The sequence below is a fragment of the Calypte anna genome, chromosome 6, assembly GCF_003957555.1.
Source record: "Calypte anna isolate BGI_N300 chromosome 6, bCalAnn1_v1.p, whole genome shotgun sequence".
NCBI classification, from domain to species: domain Eukaryota; kingdom Metazoa; phylum Chordata; class Aves; order Apodiformes; family Trochilidae; genus Calypte; species Calypte anna.
In genome coordinates this window covers 1,346,929-1,366,354 of record NC_044252.1, presented here as the reverse complement: position 1 = coordinate 1,366,354, position 19,426 = coordinate 1,346,929, and the positions used below count along the sequence as shown (strand labels likewise).

Below are 19,426 nucleotides of genomic sequence, written 5' to 3'. Positions count from 1 at the left end.
AAGAGGATCCCCCTCCTTTAGGAGACTTGGGGATCCCCAGATTAAATCAGCTATTTCTATTTTCAGCTCTCCTCTCTAGGTGGGTGACCAGCCCCTAGCAGGTACCTGCAGCTGTGAGCTGGCTCAGAAGCTACTTTGCTTTTTTTAGGCAGATAATAATCCTCAACCACATGCCTGCAGAACACTGTGACAAGTTCCTGTAAAACTTACCATCCCCAATTTAATGCATTCCCCAAGGTAATTTCCCATGCCTTCTTGGGAGAAGAAAAGTAGATTTGGGTAGTTCTATCATTACAGTTGGGGCTGAATCTTGCAACCTACATTTATTTGGATGGTTACATATAATATATATCACAAAATGGTTAACCTGAAGCAAAGGAGCTTTCCTCTGGTGTGTTTGGTTACTGGTTCTAAAAAAACGCATGGAATTTGGTAGTCTGAGCATTTGTCCCCTTTTAAACAAGACTCTCCATCCCACCATCAGAGGTTGTAATCCTACTTTATCTCCAGCATGCCTCCACATGCAAGCAAGGAGGAGGAAATTAAGAGACTAACACCTAAAGCACATTTTCTTCCTTGCATACAGCCAGTTTTGAGCAGAGCAGATTAGTTAAATTGCAAAGAAGAATGTCTTGCTGTTGCTCTTGTTTGAAAAGGTTTTCTTTTGCTTTTGAAAAGAAAGTAAGTGTAAACTTTTAAAAGTGGTGTTAGTGGAGTTAGTTGAGTTGTGGCAGTTACATTGCCACAGCAAATCTCTCCCACACTCCCCATCTCCACAGGGAAGAGGAGATCCCACTCTCCAGACAAGCACCTCAGGAAAACATTGCAGCAAGCTGCTGCATCAGCTCTCCCCACAGAAACCTTGAGCAGGTACCTGGTGCTGGCTCCTCAGCCCCAGGGCTGGCATGGGCTGGGAATCTCAACATACACTTCCCAGCAGGATTCATTTCCTGCAATTTTAACTCCTGCCCCTGTGTCTCTTGTGTGGGGAAGAAGCACTGAGTTATACCTGCTCCCAACTCAGCCCTTCAAGCCACACCTGCCCCCAAGTTTGTCTGAAGGCCACCTCAGCTATGAACATGTAGGAAACACAACACCTTTTATCTGGCTGACATCAGAGCATCACAGCTCCACAACTTCTTTTTGGTAAAGCTGATCCAAAGCAGTTGTTTCTTCCTTCTGAGAGACCAGGCTCATTTTGAAAATCTGTGAAGAGAAAGGTGCCTTTATTTCTGGCAGAATGTGTGGGATTTGAAAAGCAGGGAGGGGAAGATCAAGTGGTGCACTCAGGTTTCACTGATTTGACTGAAGTTTTCTGTCCTAATCCTCTTTTCCATCAGCACCTCTTAAATCTAAAGGGTTTTCAAAACATAAATGAGGGCTCTGCCTGGATCATCCACGCTCTTAATGATCTATTTTACTGGCTCTACTTCCTCTTTTCACTGTTGCACAGAAACACAACCTCACAGAAACCTCCTACCAATGCTTGGTACCCCCTCTAGATGTGCCAGTTTAGAAGTGACCCAGCACCCCAGGGTCATGAGTAGATTGTCTTCCTCTAGTGGAAAGAGGAAATTGTGACCAAATAAGATTTTTTTTTGTCAATGTTGAGAATGTCAGCCTTCCTCTCTCTCAGTGAACATGGTAGGTGAGAAAATTTTGTGAAGTAAAGCCCAGTTTGCTCCCAGTTCATATTTCACCATCAAAATCCAAAGCCAGCTCTCATCTGAAGTGACTCAGCTCATGCCACACACTCCTCCCAAGCATTTCCCCACCTGAAGGCAGCAGTGGAGTGCTGTAATACAAAGCACAACACTTGTAACCTCAGCTACAGTTTTGACTTTGCAAGGAGCTGACCTGTTTTTCAAAAGTGCCCTTTGTAGACAGCCAGGCTGATTCCAGTGGTAGGGGGTAGGAGTTCATGCAGCGTGTGCCACGTCCCTCCTCCTGCTTCCACTTTGCCAGGGTTGGCTTTAATTGATAGAGTGGTGACACAGGAATCCCAGACTGAGACTACAATATAGAACAACTTTGTTCAAAGGTAATATAGGAAGATGAACAATTCCAACAAATTAAGTTTAAATGCTAACAAGTTGATCTGTAGATACCTGTTCCAAATGGCCACAAAAAGTGGCATTGAAGAGCTGTTGCATTTCAGTGTAAAAGCAGCTAACAAAATGCTGACTTTGTAACATGCTTTAGCACATTAAAGCTGCACCAAAAATAACATTCATTCAGAAATATATTCAGCTGAATTCAATGCTGAAAAAAAAAATATTCTAAAACCTGCCCTTGGAACAGGTTCCTTCATTAAAAATAAGACAGAGACCCACACAGTCACAGTGCAATTAATTTATTAGCATACCTTGTGAGCCAGTGGTGTTGATCCAGGGGACATGACAAGCTTTGGCACTTGATTGGTTTCAGAGATATTCAGCATCTGGTTTGTAGAAAGGGATTTTGATAGGGCTGAGTGGGTTACTACAGGAGCAAGTGTTTCTCCTTTACACAGGGAATGAAGTATGAGCATGTAAAAATACAGCCCACAAGATGTGGATCAGTCTGGGTCCCAGGCTGGTTACCTACAAGGGCTGAGCTCTTCCTTCTATCTGCAAGAAACTCCCAGTGAGTATCAAGATGGAGTTAAATACCACGGTGCAGTTTCTCTCTCCAAAGCCTTCATCCCATTGCTGAGTCTGAACATAAAAATGTGTCTTCAAATGGTTGATGGATCACCCTGGCTCCTTTGTTAGGATGAAGAGACTTGAGGGTATTTGGTTCAGAAAGGAAGACAGACAAGATGTAGGCCCACCACCTCTTTTATCCCCAAGACAGCAAATATCCACGTTCCTGGTTCCTCACCAGTGTCTCCACTACTATCCTTGAGGACCTGATCTGTTATCCTCTGCTACAAGGGCATAAGCATCACAAGGGTAATTGACATCCTGTTCAGATTAATAAACAGCTGCCTGACTAATTACAGCACACAACATAATTCATGGAAATCATCAGAACCATGTTCAGCTACAGGAAAGGGATAAATCTTTCATCCAGCTTCAGCTGGCCAAAGCTTGGAGTGGTGTCAAGACAAGGCTCAGAAGGGCACCAGTGCAGGCACTCCCAGCTCCTGGAAATGGTGTATGAGCATTCCTCTTATCCAGCAGGCTGTGGATGGTGTGAAGCAGGACTGTCTGTACCAGCCCTACAGTGTGCCAGCCAAAGCAGAGGTCTGTGCAGCTATTCAGGTGCTCCCTGCCCAGAGCTGCTGCCCAGCCTCCAGCCACCACTGAGCCAAGAGGGGCTGCTGCCTGAGGAAGAATACTGAAAATAATCAGCAGATGGCACAGCCTCCCCTGGCAAACTGCATCCAGTTCTGGTTCTGGAAGTTTAAAGATCCAGCAGAATGAGAAGACAGGGAGAGCCAGCCAGCATGTTATCAGATACCTAGAGAGTTTGGGCTGAGGGGAGACACAGGAGCCCCCATGTTAGAAAAGGGACAATTGCAACAGAGAATGTCACATTGTTTTGCCACATTGCTGAGAACACGAGGACAGATGGGATTCAGTGAAAACAAAAGGCAATTAATTCAGGAGCCATAAAAAGAAATTACATGCTATGGGGAATAAAACTGTATTGGTTCTCATCGCCAGAAAATATTGAGGCTGAGAGCTTAGCTGGATTAGATAAGGGATTAAACATTTATATGGAAGATGAAGGCTGGTTACATTAAATAGCTTTTAAAAGCCAGGCATAGAGATGCTCATGCTTCAGAAAAGAAAGAATCACAAAAAACCAGTGCATAGTGTTTGTACAACACCTAGAGGAGCACACACCTGCACTTCCATTTTTAATGATATTAGTAGTAATGCAAGTACTTAAATGGGCCAAGAACAAATCTCTCCAAAAGGAAAGGCTGTTAGGACTTGTTCTAAACAAATTCACCTTTACTGGCCTTGGGAACACCTCCTGCTGGCCAACATTAGCTACAAAATCAAATCCCAGGCAGCTGAGTGCTGCTCATCCAACCCAGTAAGCACATGAGTTTGGTTTGGGTCACAGTCCCAGTTCAAACAGTAAAAAGAAAGCTCTGGAGCAGGTTAGGACAAGTGAGGAGAGTATTGGCAGGCCTGTCCATAGGAGCAGTGAAGTGTGGAATGAGGTGAAGTAGATCAGATACTTCCTTCCCTCCTCTGGGTCATGCAGGGCTGATGGGGTGTTACTTACACGGATTGTCACAGCTGTCATGGTGACAAGTCCAGGAGAAAGAATTATTTTGACCTACAGCATGGGAAATTCAGAAGACAATGCTGGGCCTGTGTCTCACTCATGTTACATGGTCATTTAGTCTAACCCCTGAACAGCAACCAGTTCTGTGGGCATAAGTGAAATAACTGCAGAGTTTCAATCCTTTGGTTGTTTCTGTGCCTGTTGGGGTTATGAGTCCAAGCTCAAAGATCCAGCCAGGTTAAACTGGAGATGTGACAGCACCCAAGGCAGATTTGAGCTGCTGTAGCACGTTGGCTTGGGGGAGGCTGCAGGTAAAAGCCAAATCCCCCAGTGTTTCCCAGATGGGTCCTGTTGCTGAGAGCATGGAACTTGATACTGAACCCTCCCCAAGACCAGAGGTCTGTAACATAACTGCCCCACTCCTGTTGTCATTTTAACTTCTGGGAGATAAGGAGAAGGCTGCAGTTTGTGCCTTAGGGACTCTCTGGGAGCAGCTGTAGGACAAGAGAGCCAGGCAGAGCACTGCCCAAGGAGCAGCCTGGTGCTTTGAGCTGGGATATCAGCACAGATATCCAGCCCCTTGGGAAGAGGCACCAGGAGACCAGAGCTGTCTCCAAGGGGAGTTTACAGGGATTCTGACACTGCAGGTTTTCAGGGGCTGAGCCACTTTACTCCCATGGAGAGGAATGAAGAGAGAAATTGTGCAAAGAAGAGAGGAAGAATTACCCAGAGGCTGCAAGAAGAGGACACATCTCAGGGAAGTGGGAAGCTGCCTTGCAGCACACTCACTGCTCAAGCAAATTACTCACTCCCTGTGTTTGCTCTGTATCTACACCCTGGGAGTATTTTCACGTTCCATGGGAGAACTGTGGACACAGATATTAAAGGTTAACATCACAAATAAAAGGGCAGCTAATAACTATGGTGGAAAAGGTACCAAGATGAAGTCCTCACAGGGCTGTTAAATGGTGACTCAGCACCTGAATGTTTGAGAATAACATTACATTTGGATTTAAAGAAGAGTAACGTGTCTATTTTCAGCCTTTTGAGGTCATATTTTAGAGTTCTTTTTACTAATCACAAGGGCAAGAAAGCTATTGTCTCTTTAAAAATGAAGTTACTCTCATACCAACAACTGATTCTAGAAAATGCTGTTTTAGAGAAAAAAAAAAAAAAAGAAGAAAACCCCAAACACAAAAGAACTACTATATTGGGAATGCAGCAATAAAACCATAGCACGTGGCAGCTGGAAATGTGTGATACAGGATTAGAAGAGAAGGGACAAGCAGATCTTGGAAGGGACATACACTTTAAAGGGATCATTTGGAAGCAGAAGAGAGAAGGTTCCCCCTAGAGACAGAACAGGGAAGGAAATCTTTCAGCTGCTGGCCTGGTAACATCTTCTGATTCCTGGAAGAGACCTGTTATGAAAAAATAGGTGAAGATTTCCACTCTGCCAGAGCCTGGTGCCATCTTCCAAGCATCTCACCCCTCTTTGCAGTGTTTTTTCAGGTGTGCAAACACACAAAAAACAGGAACAGTTTTACAGGTTTCTCCATTTCTCTCCACTTCTACTATTTCTGTGTGCCAGACCAGGTGTGATTGCATTACAAGACTCAGAGTCAGAGCAATGTAGACTGATCATTGGTATCAGCCTGCAGCTGCTTTCCCTGCTCAGAGATTATGGACTAAAGTGAAACCAAAGACTTAAAAAGAATCAGTTTTTCTCCCATTTCTACATTAAAGTCTTTTGCCAGTGTCCAAGGACAAAATACATCTCCATCAGGCCAGGAACTGCTGCAGCACAGAAGGACCCCACGTTGGAGTTTCTGGAGCTGAGGTGCTTTCATTTTATCTTGGTCACTTTCTTGATCCAGGGAACGTACTTGCTGACCTTTGTGTAGACACCAGGGGAATCCTTCCTCCCACAGCCATAACCCCAGGAAGTGATCCCCAGAATGATCCAACGTCCTTCTGACCTCTGGCACATGAGTGGCCCTCCACTGTCCCCCTGGCAGCTGTCCACACGTTTGTCTTCAGAGAGGTTCCCAGCACAGATCATGCGGCTGGTGAACTTCTGCCCGTACCGCACCTCGCAGTCTTCCCGTGGGAGAAGAGGCACCACCCCCTGCAGCAGGGTTCTGGAGTAGGACTTCCCTGGAACAGAACAGACCAGCCAGACCAGTTCAGGGACAGCCAACACCAGTGACCTGGAGCAAAGGTGCTCCACACAAAACCAGACCTTTGGACATTTAACGTCAAGACCGCGGCACAGGAAGAGGCCAAGCTCAGCATCTCTGAGCCACCAGAAAACACAACTGCCAAGCCAGCCCACAAAAAAAGAGCTGTGAGATCAAAGAAATGGGGAAGAGGTTAGAAAAAGAGGTGAGATCAAAGGATGAGCCTTACTCCTGTTTCTGCCAACAATTTCTCTCCTTCAATTCATTTCACCTGCCTGAGCCTCTGCTTCCTCCTCTGTGTTTTATCGAGTGAGTAAATGCAGCAATATTTGTCATATTCCAGAGAAGTTGCAGTAGATGTTTCAAGGGCATCCAAATATTCCAAGGGATCTCACTTCTTTTCTGGCCAGACTTGTCTCTCTTTGCTGACATCTCTTTATTACTCCAGACTTGCTCAGAATGTAAGGTTCCTGTGCTCTATCAGTGTTCTGTGCCCAAGGTTTAGAGTAAGTTCACAAGGCAGTAGGAAGCTGCACCTCTCCTGGGGGAAGCCAGGTTTGGTGCCACCAGCCATTAAACCCCAGTACAGCTGAAGGAGTTACATGGCTAGAGTCCTCCCTGTTCCTCCCCAAAATGACACATGCACCTGGTACAGCCACCTCCAAAAAGAAAATGGATGTTTGTAGTGAAACAAATGGCTTGGGGTGCCAGCCAGGGAACCAGCTGGGGAGGATGGGCAAGTCCAAAAGCAGCAGCAAAGGTCCTGGGGCTCTGTGCCTTTTGGTCTTTCTGAACATATGGCTTCAGTCCAGTCACAGCAGCCCCAGAAAGGCCTCCTAACCCCAAAGCCAACACTGCATCTCTCAGCCCCACATGGGGGGGGACTGGACTGGGGTATAAAGCTTGGTTTAGAGTTCAAAGCTGCCTCCAGACCTTGCTAATGTATGTGTGTCAAGACTCCACCAAGCCCAGCATTTTGAAACATTACCTGGAGAGAGTTATGTATTTAATAATTCATACTTTCTAGAATATTCCCTGCTCTATCTTACCTAGAAAGCGCCATAGTCATGCCCTGCAAGAGGACAGGTAGAGGCTGTCTTGTACCTAGTGCAGAAATCAGCTTCAGACTCCAACTGTCCCTGTGGCAAGAGGCAGGGAGACTGAGCAAGGTAAATCTGAGAGAGATTCCTTCCAGCTCTAAGCCTCTGCTTCACCACTGTGGTATCATGAAGAAGGCAGGAGGTCATGGAAACATGGGGACCACCCTGAACACAGGCTCTGTACATAGCTCTGCACAGGCTGCTGCCCAAGGGGTCTGCTGTTGGAAAATATGCATGTAGAAGGGGGAAGAAAGGTGGCAGCCTTCCTCTCTCCCTCAGCTTCCAAAGGATGATGTGGCAACCAAAACTTCCACCATGGACAGGCTTGAGAAGCCTCAAAGTCAGAAGAAAACACCATGGCACAAAAATCACTTCAGCTCTCTGCTGCTTGACAACAAACACTGGTACTGTGAGAGCAGTAAGACCTCAACCTTGAGTTGTGCAGATTTAAGTTAACTGAGGAACCACGTAGGCTCCTGAATCCAGACTCCCCCACTGGTTTTGCTCCTCAAGGCCCCATCCCTTACCTGTGTCACCCCAGCCAGAGATGATGCAGGCTTGCCTGTTGATGTCAGACTTCTCTCTCCTGTCAGGCAGGCAGACAGGGAGAACGTGAGGATTGAAGGAGAGGCAGTGCCCCTCTCTGCCCCTCATCCGGACCAGGGCGATGTCATTGTCATTGCTGCCAGCCCAGTAGTTCCTGTGGAGGATGATCCTCTCTACGGGCAGCTCCCTCTCAAACTCATCCTTCACTCCCGTGTGGTAATCGCCCACCCGCAGCACGTAGTGCCGCACGTCCACACCAAACCTGCAGAGGAAAAGACACAAGATCCTGATACTCCCACTCACAAAGAGTCAGATTCAGGAAAGTGGGGCTGCTATGAGTCTGAGCCACCTCCTGACAAACTGGTGAAACACTGCCAGCTACAGGACTGTGCGACCTCTCCAGCAGATGTGACAGTGCCAGGTTTTCAGGATCAGTGACTATCATATGCACCAAAAAAAAGGCCATGTCAGCTGCAACAGGAATGTGACCTTCTGTGTATAGTTCCTTAAAGCACGGAGAAATGGCAAAATGCTGCTTCCCTTGAAGCCTTCAAGAGGGCAGCATGTAAGCAGTGAAGAATAAAGCAAAGCTATACTGAGTCATCCCCTTCAGTCCTTCAATATCACACACATCATAACCTGTAAAACCCTGTTTGGAGACTCGGTTTATGTGGTTCCACTGGGCTGGGAGGACAGCCTTGGATGAGGTGATTGTGTTTGCAGCTGAGTATCCCTCACCAACTCACCTTTTGAAGCAGTGGGCTGCAGTCACCACCCAGCAGCTGTTGATGAGTGTTGCCCCACACAGCAGACGAGTGTCTTGGTGAAAACCCTTCAGCCGCAGCGAGGCCTGCCATGGCCACCCCCCTCTGAGGAAGAGAGGGTCAGAGGTGTCACACACACAGAAAAGAAGAACTTGTCCTGTCCACTCTATCCCATGGAGGCTCAGCTGGCCTGCACTGCCCACGGCCACCCCCCTCTGAAGAACAGAGGGGTCAGAGGTGTCACACACACAGAAAAGAAGAGCTTGTCCCATCCACTGTGTCCCATGTAGGCTCAGCTGGCCTGCACTGCCCCCCTAGACAGGCACAGTGGTTCTGATAAGTTCCCAAATCATTATTAGAAAAGGAAGGAAGTATTACTGAGCACCTCCCAGCTCTGGCTGCCCCAGCAGTTAGAGGGTAAGTACCTGAGGGACTTATTTCCACCTATGATCCTCTTCTTGCGACGGTGAAGCAGGCGCAGCCCACAGACCCCGGACTCTGAAGCTGCACAGCAAAGGGAGAGTGGTGAGGTGGGAACCCTCAGCTGTCCCACAGCCCAGCACCATTTATTTGCCTCCCCCAAGGCTGTTACCCTTCAGAGTTGTTGATTGTCTTGTGAAACTGCAAGTCCTAGAAGATCTGAGCCCATGGGTTCCCTCAGTGCTGGTGGAGGTGATAACCTCCAGGACCTGTAGCCTAATGCCAGGGATGGAACCCCTGCAGCTATTTTCCCTATTTCTAGCTATTTTTAGAGTGCTTTAAAACCCAAAGGATGATGGTGGTTGCAGTCCTAAGGAGGGGTACAGTGACCTGGCTGTGGGGAAGTCCTGCAAGCTCAAAGGCATGGGTGGAGCTCCTCAGTCTGGAGCACTCTGTGCTCCTAAACAATTAAACCAAGGAAAAAGTAGGAGGTGGAGGACAGGAGGTGGTTATTCTGTGGGTAAAGTTTCAGCCAAAGAAGAGGAAAAACTATAGGGGAAAACATAAAAGCACACAGAAATGCTGCATCTGGAGCCCCATGATGTTTGCATGGCAGAACACTTTTGCATGTCACCTGTTTTTCTGATGTCTTGGACCTTCTCTTCCACATAGTCACAGATCACACCAGCATCCTCACTGTGCCAGCAGCTGTGAATCCTGGTGTCAGGCCTGACACACTGTCCCAGGGTGGACTCTGTGCCACTGCATTCTATGTTGTCCAGATGGATGGGCCCGTGGCCTTCACCAAAATAAGCCATTGCCCTGGCTTTTGCTGTACCACTGTAATTAGAGACAGGGAGCCCAATCTGCAGTGAGCAGGAGGCAGGTGAAGTTGATGCACCAGCACATTTTCAGAGAAATCATATTTGTGTGTCACTCCACGAGCAGTAGCAAAGTACTTGCTGAAGGCACTGTGAGAACAGGACCTTACAAGCATGGGCAGCTATGCCAAAACTAAGAAACAAAGCTACCAGCAGTAGGCCCTGGCAGAAGTCATTCTGTTTCTGTCTGTAAGCTGGCATGTACCACATCTCTCACCTGAATCCCAGCTGCCTGCAAACTACTGCAGCATCTCTGTCTGTCCAGCCCTCATCACAGATGCTGCCCCACTGCCCGTTCAGGAAGACCTCGACCCGTCCCTCCTTGGTGCTTTCTCCATCCACCAACCTCACAGGAGGTCCTGCAGGAGAAAACACACAGGTCACTGCAGGAACAAACACCAGGGAGCCTTCTGAGGTGCCCACAACAGAGGAAAAGATGAACAAGCTTTAAAAAAAAAAAAAAAAGTGTTTCTATATGAAGACTGTGTCCCTCATTTCACCTGCATCCTGAGTCAGAAGATTACATACATACTAATTTATTTAATACATGCTGTAAATAATTAGTGGATCATATGGTGAAAGCTGAGTAAAAAGAACAAGAACAGAAGGAAAGTTATTAACTCCTGAGCCAAGAGTGGACAAGCTTGAACATGCCTTGGAAATAAATCCATTAAATTAAAAAATTGCTACAGTATTCTATGCAGAAGAATTCTACATCCAGGAAAAAAAGTTGGATCCTGTCTATTTCAATCAAAAATCTCTGACAAATTGGAAATTCTCCTGTAGCAGGGAAGTGGAGAGCATCAGGAAATGATGCTAACTCAAGATACATTCACAATTTTAATTAAAAGTGTGCCACCCACACAAGAGAGTGCAACTTCCCACCCAACAGCCCCTTGCACCTGCAGTCCTCTTGTCTTGGCAAGGTGTGACACTACTGTAACTGCATCAGTTTCCTGAGGGGTGTTGTTAAAGGGGTCCCAAGGCCCCACAGACATAGGGGTCAGGCAGCTCATCACTGAGCAGCAGCACTCTGCAGCAGCCCCCCAGGTTTGTTCAGAGCCTGCCCACACAATTCTCTCCACTCCCAGCTTCTCTACAGGTCTAGCCAGGTCGTGTTCCTAGAAGCCCTTCTCAAGAAGCAGTCCCCTCAGGAAAACTCCCACATCTGCCAGGGCTTCCAGAGGAACAGCCCAGGCAGTGTCACCTCCCTGGACACTTAGGGAGGTCACTTACCCAGGCTGCCACCCATGGCTGTGTTGCTCTCGGGGGAGCAGCGGACTCCCACGTCCTCCAGGTGGGAGCAGTCATGCTGCCCCCAGTTGCTGTGGGGACAGTCCAGGAGGGACAGCTCTGTCCCCACACAAGCCACATCATCCAGCAAGATAAAGCCTTGGCCAGCAGCATAGTCCCCTTCAGAAGCCAGGGTAGCAGGACCACTAGAGGAAGGAAACAAAGTTTTTCAGACTCATGAAATAATCACTGATCCCACAGCTCAGACCCAAAGGGAAACTCCCCTGCAGAGCTCAGGTAGGGGTGGCCTTAAACCACCCAGTGCCAGGCAGGATGGCAGCCACCAAGCTGGCACATCTCACCAGCTTCAGCTTTTGGGGAGGCCCTTTCCTTGTGTCTGCTCAAAGGTGCAGAGTAGCACAGGGAACAAGACATGCCACAGAGGCTGCTTTATAGATGTGACACCAAGTACCTCAGTCTGGGGAGAGAGTAGCAGAGGAGCCATAAAAACCCCCCACCACCTATAAATAAGTCTTTTCTTTCATGGGAAGTGGCTGCCTTGAATTGAAAGGCAGAAAACTGCAAACTTTTGGGCACTACACAACATTACAAACACAGTATGCAGCTGAATGCAAAAGGAACAATTTAGTTTAGTCTTTTTTTAGTCTCTAAAGCTGGAATTTTACAAGGATACCCTAACCATGTGAAAAAAACTCCACAAGAATCTTTACCAGCTTCAGGATTAGAATATCCTGATTTTACCTCTTCCCTAATATTATAACTGGAGAAACAGCAGTTCAGCAATGGACTGAAATAAAAGCGTTAAGAAAATCCCTAATACTACTCTTTTTTGCTCTGATAGTCTGCATTCAGGTACTGAAGGAGGAGATGGGTTTATCTGACAGTAGATGGGTGACAGTGTTTAGCTGAGGGGGGAGAGGTGGGGGCAATGCTGAGTTGCAAATTTAAGGAGAATCTGAGAGAACTTCCTGACTTTGAGGGATTCATGATGACAGCACCAAGCCTGTTATGTGCTTTCAAAACAGGCTGAGGCCAGAGATAAACAAGTTGTGTTTTTTTCCACCCTGGGAGAGGATGTGTATAGTAACTCTCCTACCAAAGGCAGCCCAGTGAAGGAGGATGGAACCTAACCTCTGAAATCAGAAAGCAGAGAGAGGATGAGCAGTCTCAGCCCTACCTGAAGCCCAGCTGCCTGCAGACCACCTGGGCACTGAGGTCTGTCCAGCCATCATCACACACCGTGCCCCAGTCTCCATTGTAGTACACTTCCACCCTGCCTTCCCTGGGGCTGTGCCCACCAGCCAGCCTGACCGTGCCCTCTGCAAGGGGAGAGGGAGAAGAAAAGATCAGCACTCAGCAGAGAAGGAAAAGCAGCAGCCTCTGCCCCACTCCTGAAGTCTCTGTGCAGCCCTGGAGTGGAAGAAACTCAAGATGCAGATTTCTGTGGGTATTCAAAGAACATTCATTTCTCTCCAACATCTGTCAGGGGAGGATTCACCTCAGCTTGTGGAAAGCCATGGGAATGCCACCAAGCCTGGCTCTGCTTCATTCCCACCTGCTGCCTGCTCTCTGCCTTCACACCTGGCAGCTCCTGGGGGAACCTCAGGTAGAAGTCCTGCAGGATCCTGAAGCAGGGGAACTACCTGTGAGACCAGAGGAAGAGTGGTCTGTACCTGTGAAAGGGTCACAGGAGACTCCAGCATCTTCAATGTGGTCACAGTTCTGCTGTCCCCAGTCACTCTTCTTGCACTGGTCAAGGGAGAGTTCATTGCCTGAGCATTCCACTTCATCCAGCAGGATTGGGCCAGATCCTTGTCCATAGTGAGCCCATGACAAGGCTCTTGGGTTCCCACTGTGGATGGCACAGAGAGATGAACTCAGTGAGGAAATCTTGTGCCTCAGAGTCTGCCTTGCACAGGTTCTCTCCAGGGCTGATGCTCTGACAATGTCTCACACAGTGGTGCTGCCCACTGTTAACCAAAACACCTTAATGGCAACTTTTTTTAAGACCAGCTTCCAACACAGAGCAAAAACATGCTCACAACATGAACCAGACACCTGGGGAATCCTGAGGACAGAGCTGTTCCAGCCTCAGTGACAGGCAAAAAACCTGCCAAAGTTTGAGGCATCTCAGACTTGAATCAGCACTTGTGTAAGGATGGGATTTTTCACGAGGGCTCAGTTTACAACAGCTCCCATGTTAAGAGCTGGAGAGCAGACAGGAGAAGGGGTTGTGCTCTGTTGCTAACTGAAGAAAATAAGGGCAGTCAGTGAAACTGAAGGTTTAAACTGGAGTGTTTAAACTTAACCAAGTAAACAACTGCAGTTCACACATGGAAATCACCATGATAAGTTATCTCTGAGGCCAAGAATGTTTGCACTGGGATGTGTGCAAAAATAGTGAACAGGGATAAAGACAAGCAAGCCTTATATAGGGATCCATCTTTTTTTTTTTTTCCACAGCACAAACCCATAAAACTGATAGGAATGAAGAGCAAAACCCCTTTAGGGGGTGAGTGCTCCAGAATTATCTTTCCCAGGGTTTATCTAGGCTAGGTATGATAGAGAAGGGATGCATTCTTTATTCATTCTTTATTCCTCTTCTTTATTCACCCCATGACATACAGCAAGGAAATTACCTGAGTCCCAGCTGCCTACAAACAACCTCAGCATCCAGGTCATCCCACTGGTCATCACAGATGGTACCCCACTTGCCATCGTGGTAAACCTCCACTCGTCCTTCAAAGCTCTCCTTTCCCCCAACCAAACGCAGTGGGGCACCCACACCTGTGCTTCAAGAAAGGGAAAGAGAGCCCAACAGAGACAAAACACAGCCACAAGTTCTTGGGATCCACTTGTCCCACTGTATCACCACCACATCCTCCCCTCTAAACCCCCCCCAAAACATCCCTGACTGAAGCCCACAGGTGCAGGCTGCTGCTGGCCCAGGGATAGCTCACTAACTGGCTGCTGCAGTGACAAAGACTTTGCTGCCTGGAGACAAACATCTGGATTCCTAAGAAAAGGGGATTAGTCTTAAGCAAGAGCAACCTTTCAGTGATGAAAGAAGCATCTCAATATTTTTGGATTGGGAAAGGATGGATCATTTTCCACTGGAAAGAAGACAATCACCTGAACAGCAGGTGAAAGAAGAACATGCTCTAATAATTTCCTCTCCACAGCCTTAGACTTTACATCTTCCCAGGGACACTGATGCTGGAAACAGGGGAGAAATATTCCCTGGAGATTTACCTTCTGGAGGGACACAGGTTACCACAGCACTGCCCTGGTTACAGGCTCCTGCCACAGCCTCCTGGTAGCCACACTGCAGCAGGGCTGGCTCATCCCCATGGCAGTTTGCTGACTGCAGGTGCAGGGGGACAGGCCACAGCCCTGGGTGGCTCTTCTTCCCAGCTGTGCCAATCTCACTGAAACAGAGAAAGCAGCAGAGCACTGAGATGCTGTGCTACTGCTTGACTGACCACTTCCCCTCAGTTCCTGTGACTCTCCAGCCCAGCTGTGGCATTGCACATCCCCATGAACCCAGCTGATGGGAGTGCAGAAAAGGGGAGCTTCTTACAGCCTAAAGGGAAAGCAGAAGCAAGCATAAAGCACTTCCCACCATTTAACCCATTTTGTGTCTTTCTGCTTCCTGCAGAGGGTTTGATCTGGCCAGAAATGGCACTGAGAGTGGTGAACAAACCCATCAACAGATTCAAACATCCAAATCACCCCCAAATCCCCTTCTTCCCTCTCTGTGGTCCTTATCCCCTTGATATTTGGAGTTTCGAAGGTCCAAAAACCTTCTAGAGAGGGTTCAGGCTTTCAAAATTCCTATTAGATTACTACAGTAACTCCAGCTGGTAATACTAAAAAGGGGATAACATCTCACACCTCTCTCATTACAGCCCAGAGCACCATGCAGAAACTACAGCTTTAAAAAAATCCTTGAAAATGCTGGTTGGGGTTGGGCATAGCCACAGAAAGAAGACAGTCCTTAGAAAAGGATGCTGTTAAGTGGGAAATGAGCCCACAAAACAAACCCCTCTGCCCCAGCCCACACACGATGCCAGAGAGGCTGTAACCACAGAGGTTGTACTGACAGAGGCCACAGGACCATGCAGCTCTCAGAACCAGCCCCAGGTTCTCACCTGAGACCCAGCTGCCTGCAGACAACACTGGCATCCCAGTCAGTCCAGTGGTCAGCACAGATGGTGCCCCAGAGCCCACTGAAGTACAGCTCCACACTATTATCTTCAGCCAACCGCACAGCACCTTCCAAAAGGAAAAAAAAAAAAATCAAACCAAAACCATTGCTGTTTTCTGAGGGAGGTTTCAGATCAGCAAGACTTGGACTTGAACTGCCCTTGGCTTTTCTCATCTTTGCTTTGCTGGTGTTGTCACTGAAGTGACTTGTATGAAGGAGTGCAGGATGTGCCACCTTCCCAGCTCCAGCAGTGGCTGTTTGGGAGGATGTTCATTCCAAAGCCATGGTAATAGTGGTAGGAAACTTGGCTTCTGCCACAGCTCCTAGATTCCCCTTCTATGAAATGAGGATGATTTTACATCACCCGTTGAAAAGGGTGAAATGGCAGGCTCTCTAATTCCTCCTGACTCCCCACTGATTTATTTTCCATCAAGCACCTCACCTGTGAGCATCACTGCAGCTACAGCTCCATGGTCAGTAAGAGCAGGTGAATCCTCTTTTATTACTCTAAGAAGAGCAAGTGCCAATGCAGATGCCACACCAATTCCTACCACAAATATCTACCACTGGTTAGAAACCACATCTCCTCACTCATTTATGTACTGGGAGAAGGATAAACCTTCTGTCTGCAGCACCTCAGTGCAGGCACACAGCACAATTTTGTATCCTTCACTCTAAGGAAGGCACCTTTGAAAGCACTTCCACTGGCAAGGGAGAAGGCTCTGTCATTTCATTTATTAAAGTGGAACTTCACCTGTTCTGCAAAAGGTGGGAAAAGCAAGGGCAGGTAGGAAACAAGAGGACAAACAAAACATTTTCAAGAATGTTGCACTGGAGTCAGTGCATTGAGAGAGCTCAGCTCCCTTGCAGGCTTCAATGTAAGCAGCAGTCCTTGTGTCAGCACCATGAGGAATTTGAAAGCAAGCCTATGACCTACCTTGCCACAGAAGATTTACAAATCTAGCTACAGATTTTTCCTTGTGATATTTGAGCTGCTACACTTACATGAGGAGAGCTCTGATACAGACACTTAGGGAGCAGGAGTGGGTTGTTTTCCACATAACTTAAACTGTTTTCAGAGTGGCATAAGTGAACGCTAAAAAAAAATAACAAAGAAGTCTCTTTGTACGAGAAGAAAACCTTCTATGCAAGGTTATTATGACTACAGCAGCTTAAATCCACCCTCTACTACATACAGACATTCTCCTCTGCTCTTTGCAGGGCTTGGACCTTTAAAGGTCCCTTCCAACCCAAACCACTCCATGATCCTGTGGTTCTGATTCTCCCACACCACCCTTGCTTCTAGTTCTAATTATTTCGACCACTCAGCTCAGTTGTTGCACCGGGATTTTTCCTTCTACCTTCTGCTTTTGCAGCCTTTCTGCCCCGAGCTCCCCCCGGAGGCAGCGCAGGCCGGGTGCAGGCAGCTCCGGAGGTGCTGCCCTTACCTTGGTTACAGTCGCAGTTGGCCCAGCCGATGCCTCCTGAGGCCAGCCGGTAGAAGCACCAGGGAGTGGAGCCCCCGTCCGGGTTCCTGCAGTGGTTGTGGTCCCCCAGGCCACGCTCCGGGTACTGCTGGACATAATCAGGGAACTCTGCCCAGCTGAGGCACTCTGCCCCGGCCTCTGTGACAGCCAGGGAGCCGTTGTAATAGCCCAGGGGTCCAACACCACACGGGCTGGAGGCTGGGAAGAGGAAGGGAGATGTTAGTTAGCATCACTGGAAGCACCAGAGGCTCAGGCAAGGTGGGAGGTAGCAACTCATCTCCTGGAACACCTCCTGCACACTGGCTTGGTTTCCATTCTGTCACTCTGCAAAGCAGCTGCTGCTCAAAGGATGTGTATAATGTGCACCAAATCGATCTGGAAGTCATCAGCTGTCCAGACAGACCTCTGAAATGTGTTAACTCTGGGTGGAAACATGGACAATTGGATCTGGTTCCCATTTCCATTTACTTCAATAGATGCTCAGGAAGCACTTGAGCCTGGCACACACTCCTCTCCTTCCTTCCCCATCAGCTTTGGCACCTGAATAAGGCACTGTTACACCTGACCCCAGGCTCTTTAGAAGATTAATTCTCTGTCCAAATTGATAGAAACTGAGCAGAATTTAAAACTGGCTATAATTTCATTCTACAAAGCAGGAAGGTGGGCAATGAGATTGTGTTTCCCTGTCTGTATGTTCCCTTCCCACATCACCCCACACCTCCTGCCTTATCTCAACTTGGCCAATGCAGAGGAAGAGAAAAGGAACCTGTTTTGGGGAGAAGTGTGCCAATGTGCCAGGCCAGTACCTCATGCAAAGAAACCCCAACAGTTAGGGTTCTCTGTGAGGGTGGGCTTCGTAGGGTGTATCATGTGGGTGTGATGAGACTCAGAGCAGACTTGGAAAGAGGTAACAGTTCTCTGCCTTATTCACTGGATAAACACAAAGCAGACAGTACTCCCAGAAAACCCTCCTGCCACAGAGACAGGCAGGGCAACCAGCAGGGGTACAAAGAAACTCTGTCTCATGGCACTCTTCTGGCCACTGGCAGTCCCAGAGGGGGTAAGGGAGGCTAATGGCAAGGTAGAGGAAGGAGGATCAGCTAGAGGGAGGTCTCTGGAAAGCACCATGTGTGCTTTGCATCAGCTGGAACCCTCAGAGAGGGTGTCTGAGAATTCAGTAGTTATTAGAGTGGAGGAAAGGGGAGTGTGCAAAAAGGGACAGAGAAAGAGATGAAAGTTAACATGGAGGGGGGAGTAAGGAACTACAAGAGTGTTAGACACACAGAAAAGAAGTGGTTTGGCCATCTTGGGGAAGGAAATAAACAGCCACAGAGACAGGAGAAAAGTGATGGATGGAAAGAAAGAAAGAGTGCCAGGTAGCAGTGGTTCCTTGTACCTACAGTCTCAGATCACCACTGCTGGAAAGAATCTGCCCGATGACTGAATTAATAACTTCTTGTTCTTACCTGCACTCTGCAAATGGTTTTGTTTGGGCTGGGATCCCAGGAAAGCCTGGGAAAAGAAACAGAGCAAAAGCAGAGAGATTATTATCCGATGAAATAAACACAGGCATGTCCTAAAAGCAGCCTGGCCTTTTGCTGCTTTAGGCAAACACACCCCAGTAACCAGCCTCTGCCCTGCTCTCCCACTGCTCCTCTTCAAACCCAATCACAGCTTTGCCCACTCACAACAAAATGAATAATTACTGGCCAGCAAAGCTTTACCCTTGATCTAAGCTCTGCCTCTACAGGGCTCTGCTTGTTCTTTACCAATACCATTGGAAGCCTGAGTCAGATGCCTATGGAAAGAAAAGCTAAAAGAAAGTAATTGTTACCAGCTAGAGAAAGCATGAATAACCACTCATTCTCTCTCTGCTCACAGGGCAAGCCACCCATGACCACAGCAGCAACATCCCAACAAGAGATGTGTCTACATGGATGGATGATACCCCAGGGATCCCTGTTAAAATACTATTAAACATCTGGGTACAAAACAGGGAACAACTAAAGAAGAAAATCCAAATAGGATTTTCAAGGATTCTGGTTTTAGTACATGAGAATATGATAATATCTATGTTATTATTATATAAAATGGGGTTAAAGAGCTAAAACAAAATAATATGAAGCAAAGTCCTTGGAACTCCAGCATCCTATCCAGCCCCAAAACTGTGTTTCCTCTCACAGGCAGTGTTTTGATGGCTATAACTTGGCTGCTGGCTGAGAGACAGGGATCTCCACTCAACATCACTCCATCAACTCAGGCAGCTGCAAGATCTGCACAGACCCACAGTGGAAAGAAGAAACTGTATATGCTTCTGCAGGCTCCTGGCAGATCAACTAATTTCTAAATGCTTTTAAACA

The 19,426-nt window shown here is 47.7% G+C and overlaps 1 protein-coding gene across 1 annotated transcript; it reads right to left on the bottom strand.

The window, feature by feature from the left end:
* Positions 1 to 5,779: 5,779 nt before the first annotated feature.
* LOC103537690 (neurotrypsin-like) lies at positions 5,780 to 18,844 on the bottom strand. The gene is made up of 15 exons (XM_030453152.1): positions 18,836 to 18,844; positions 18,533 to 18,722; positions 17,028 to 17,264; positions 15,524 to 15,647; positions 14,625 to 14,800; positions 14,012 to 14,159; positions 13,046 to 13,224; positions 12,550 to 12,691; positions 11,355 to 11,557; positions 10,336 to 10,477; positions 9,872 to 10,077; positions 9,243 to 9,321; positions 8,800 to 8,922; positions 8,035 to 8,315; positions 5,780 to 6,384 (listed from the first exon to the last, which is right to left on the bottom strand). Exons 1-15 carry the CDS (start codon positions 18,842 to 18,844, stop codon positions 6,074 to 6,076), a joined length of 2,550 nt encoding a protein of 849 aa, XP_030309012.1. The 3' UTR covers positions 5,780 to 6,073.
* Positions 18,845 to 19,426: the final 582 nt, after the last annotated feature.

Excerpts from the sequence above, each read along its gene's own strand:
- LOC103537690 (XM_030453152.1), bottom strand. Across the intron at positions 14,160-14,624 it reads AACCTGTGTCCCTCCAGAAG|GTGTGGGTGCCCCACTGCGT; the intron begins GTAAATCTCCAG and ends CTTGAAGCACAG. Across the intron at positions 10,478-11,354 it reads AGCCATGGGTGGCAGCCTGG|GACCTCCTGTGAGGTTGGTG; the intron begins GTAAGTGACCTC and ends TTTCTCCTGCAG.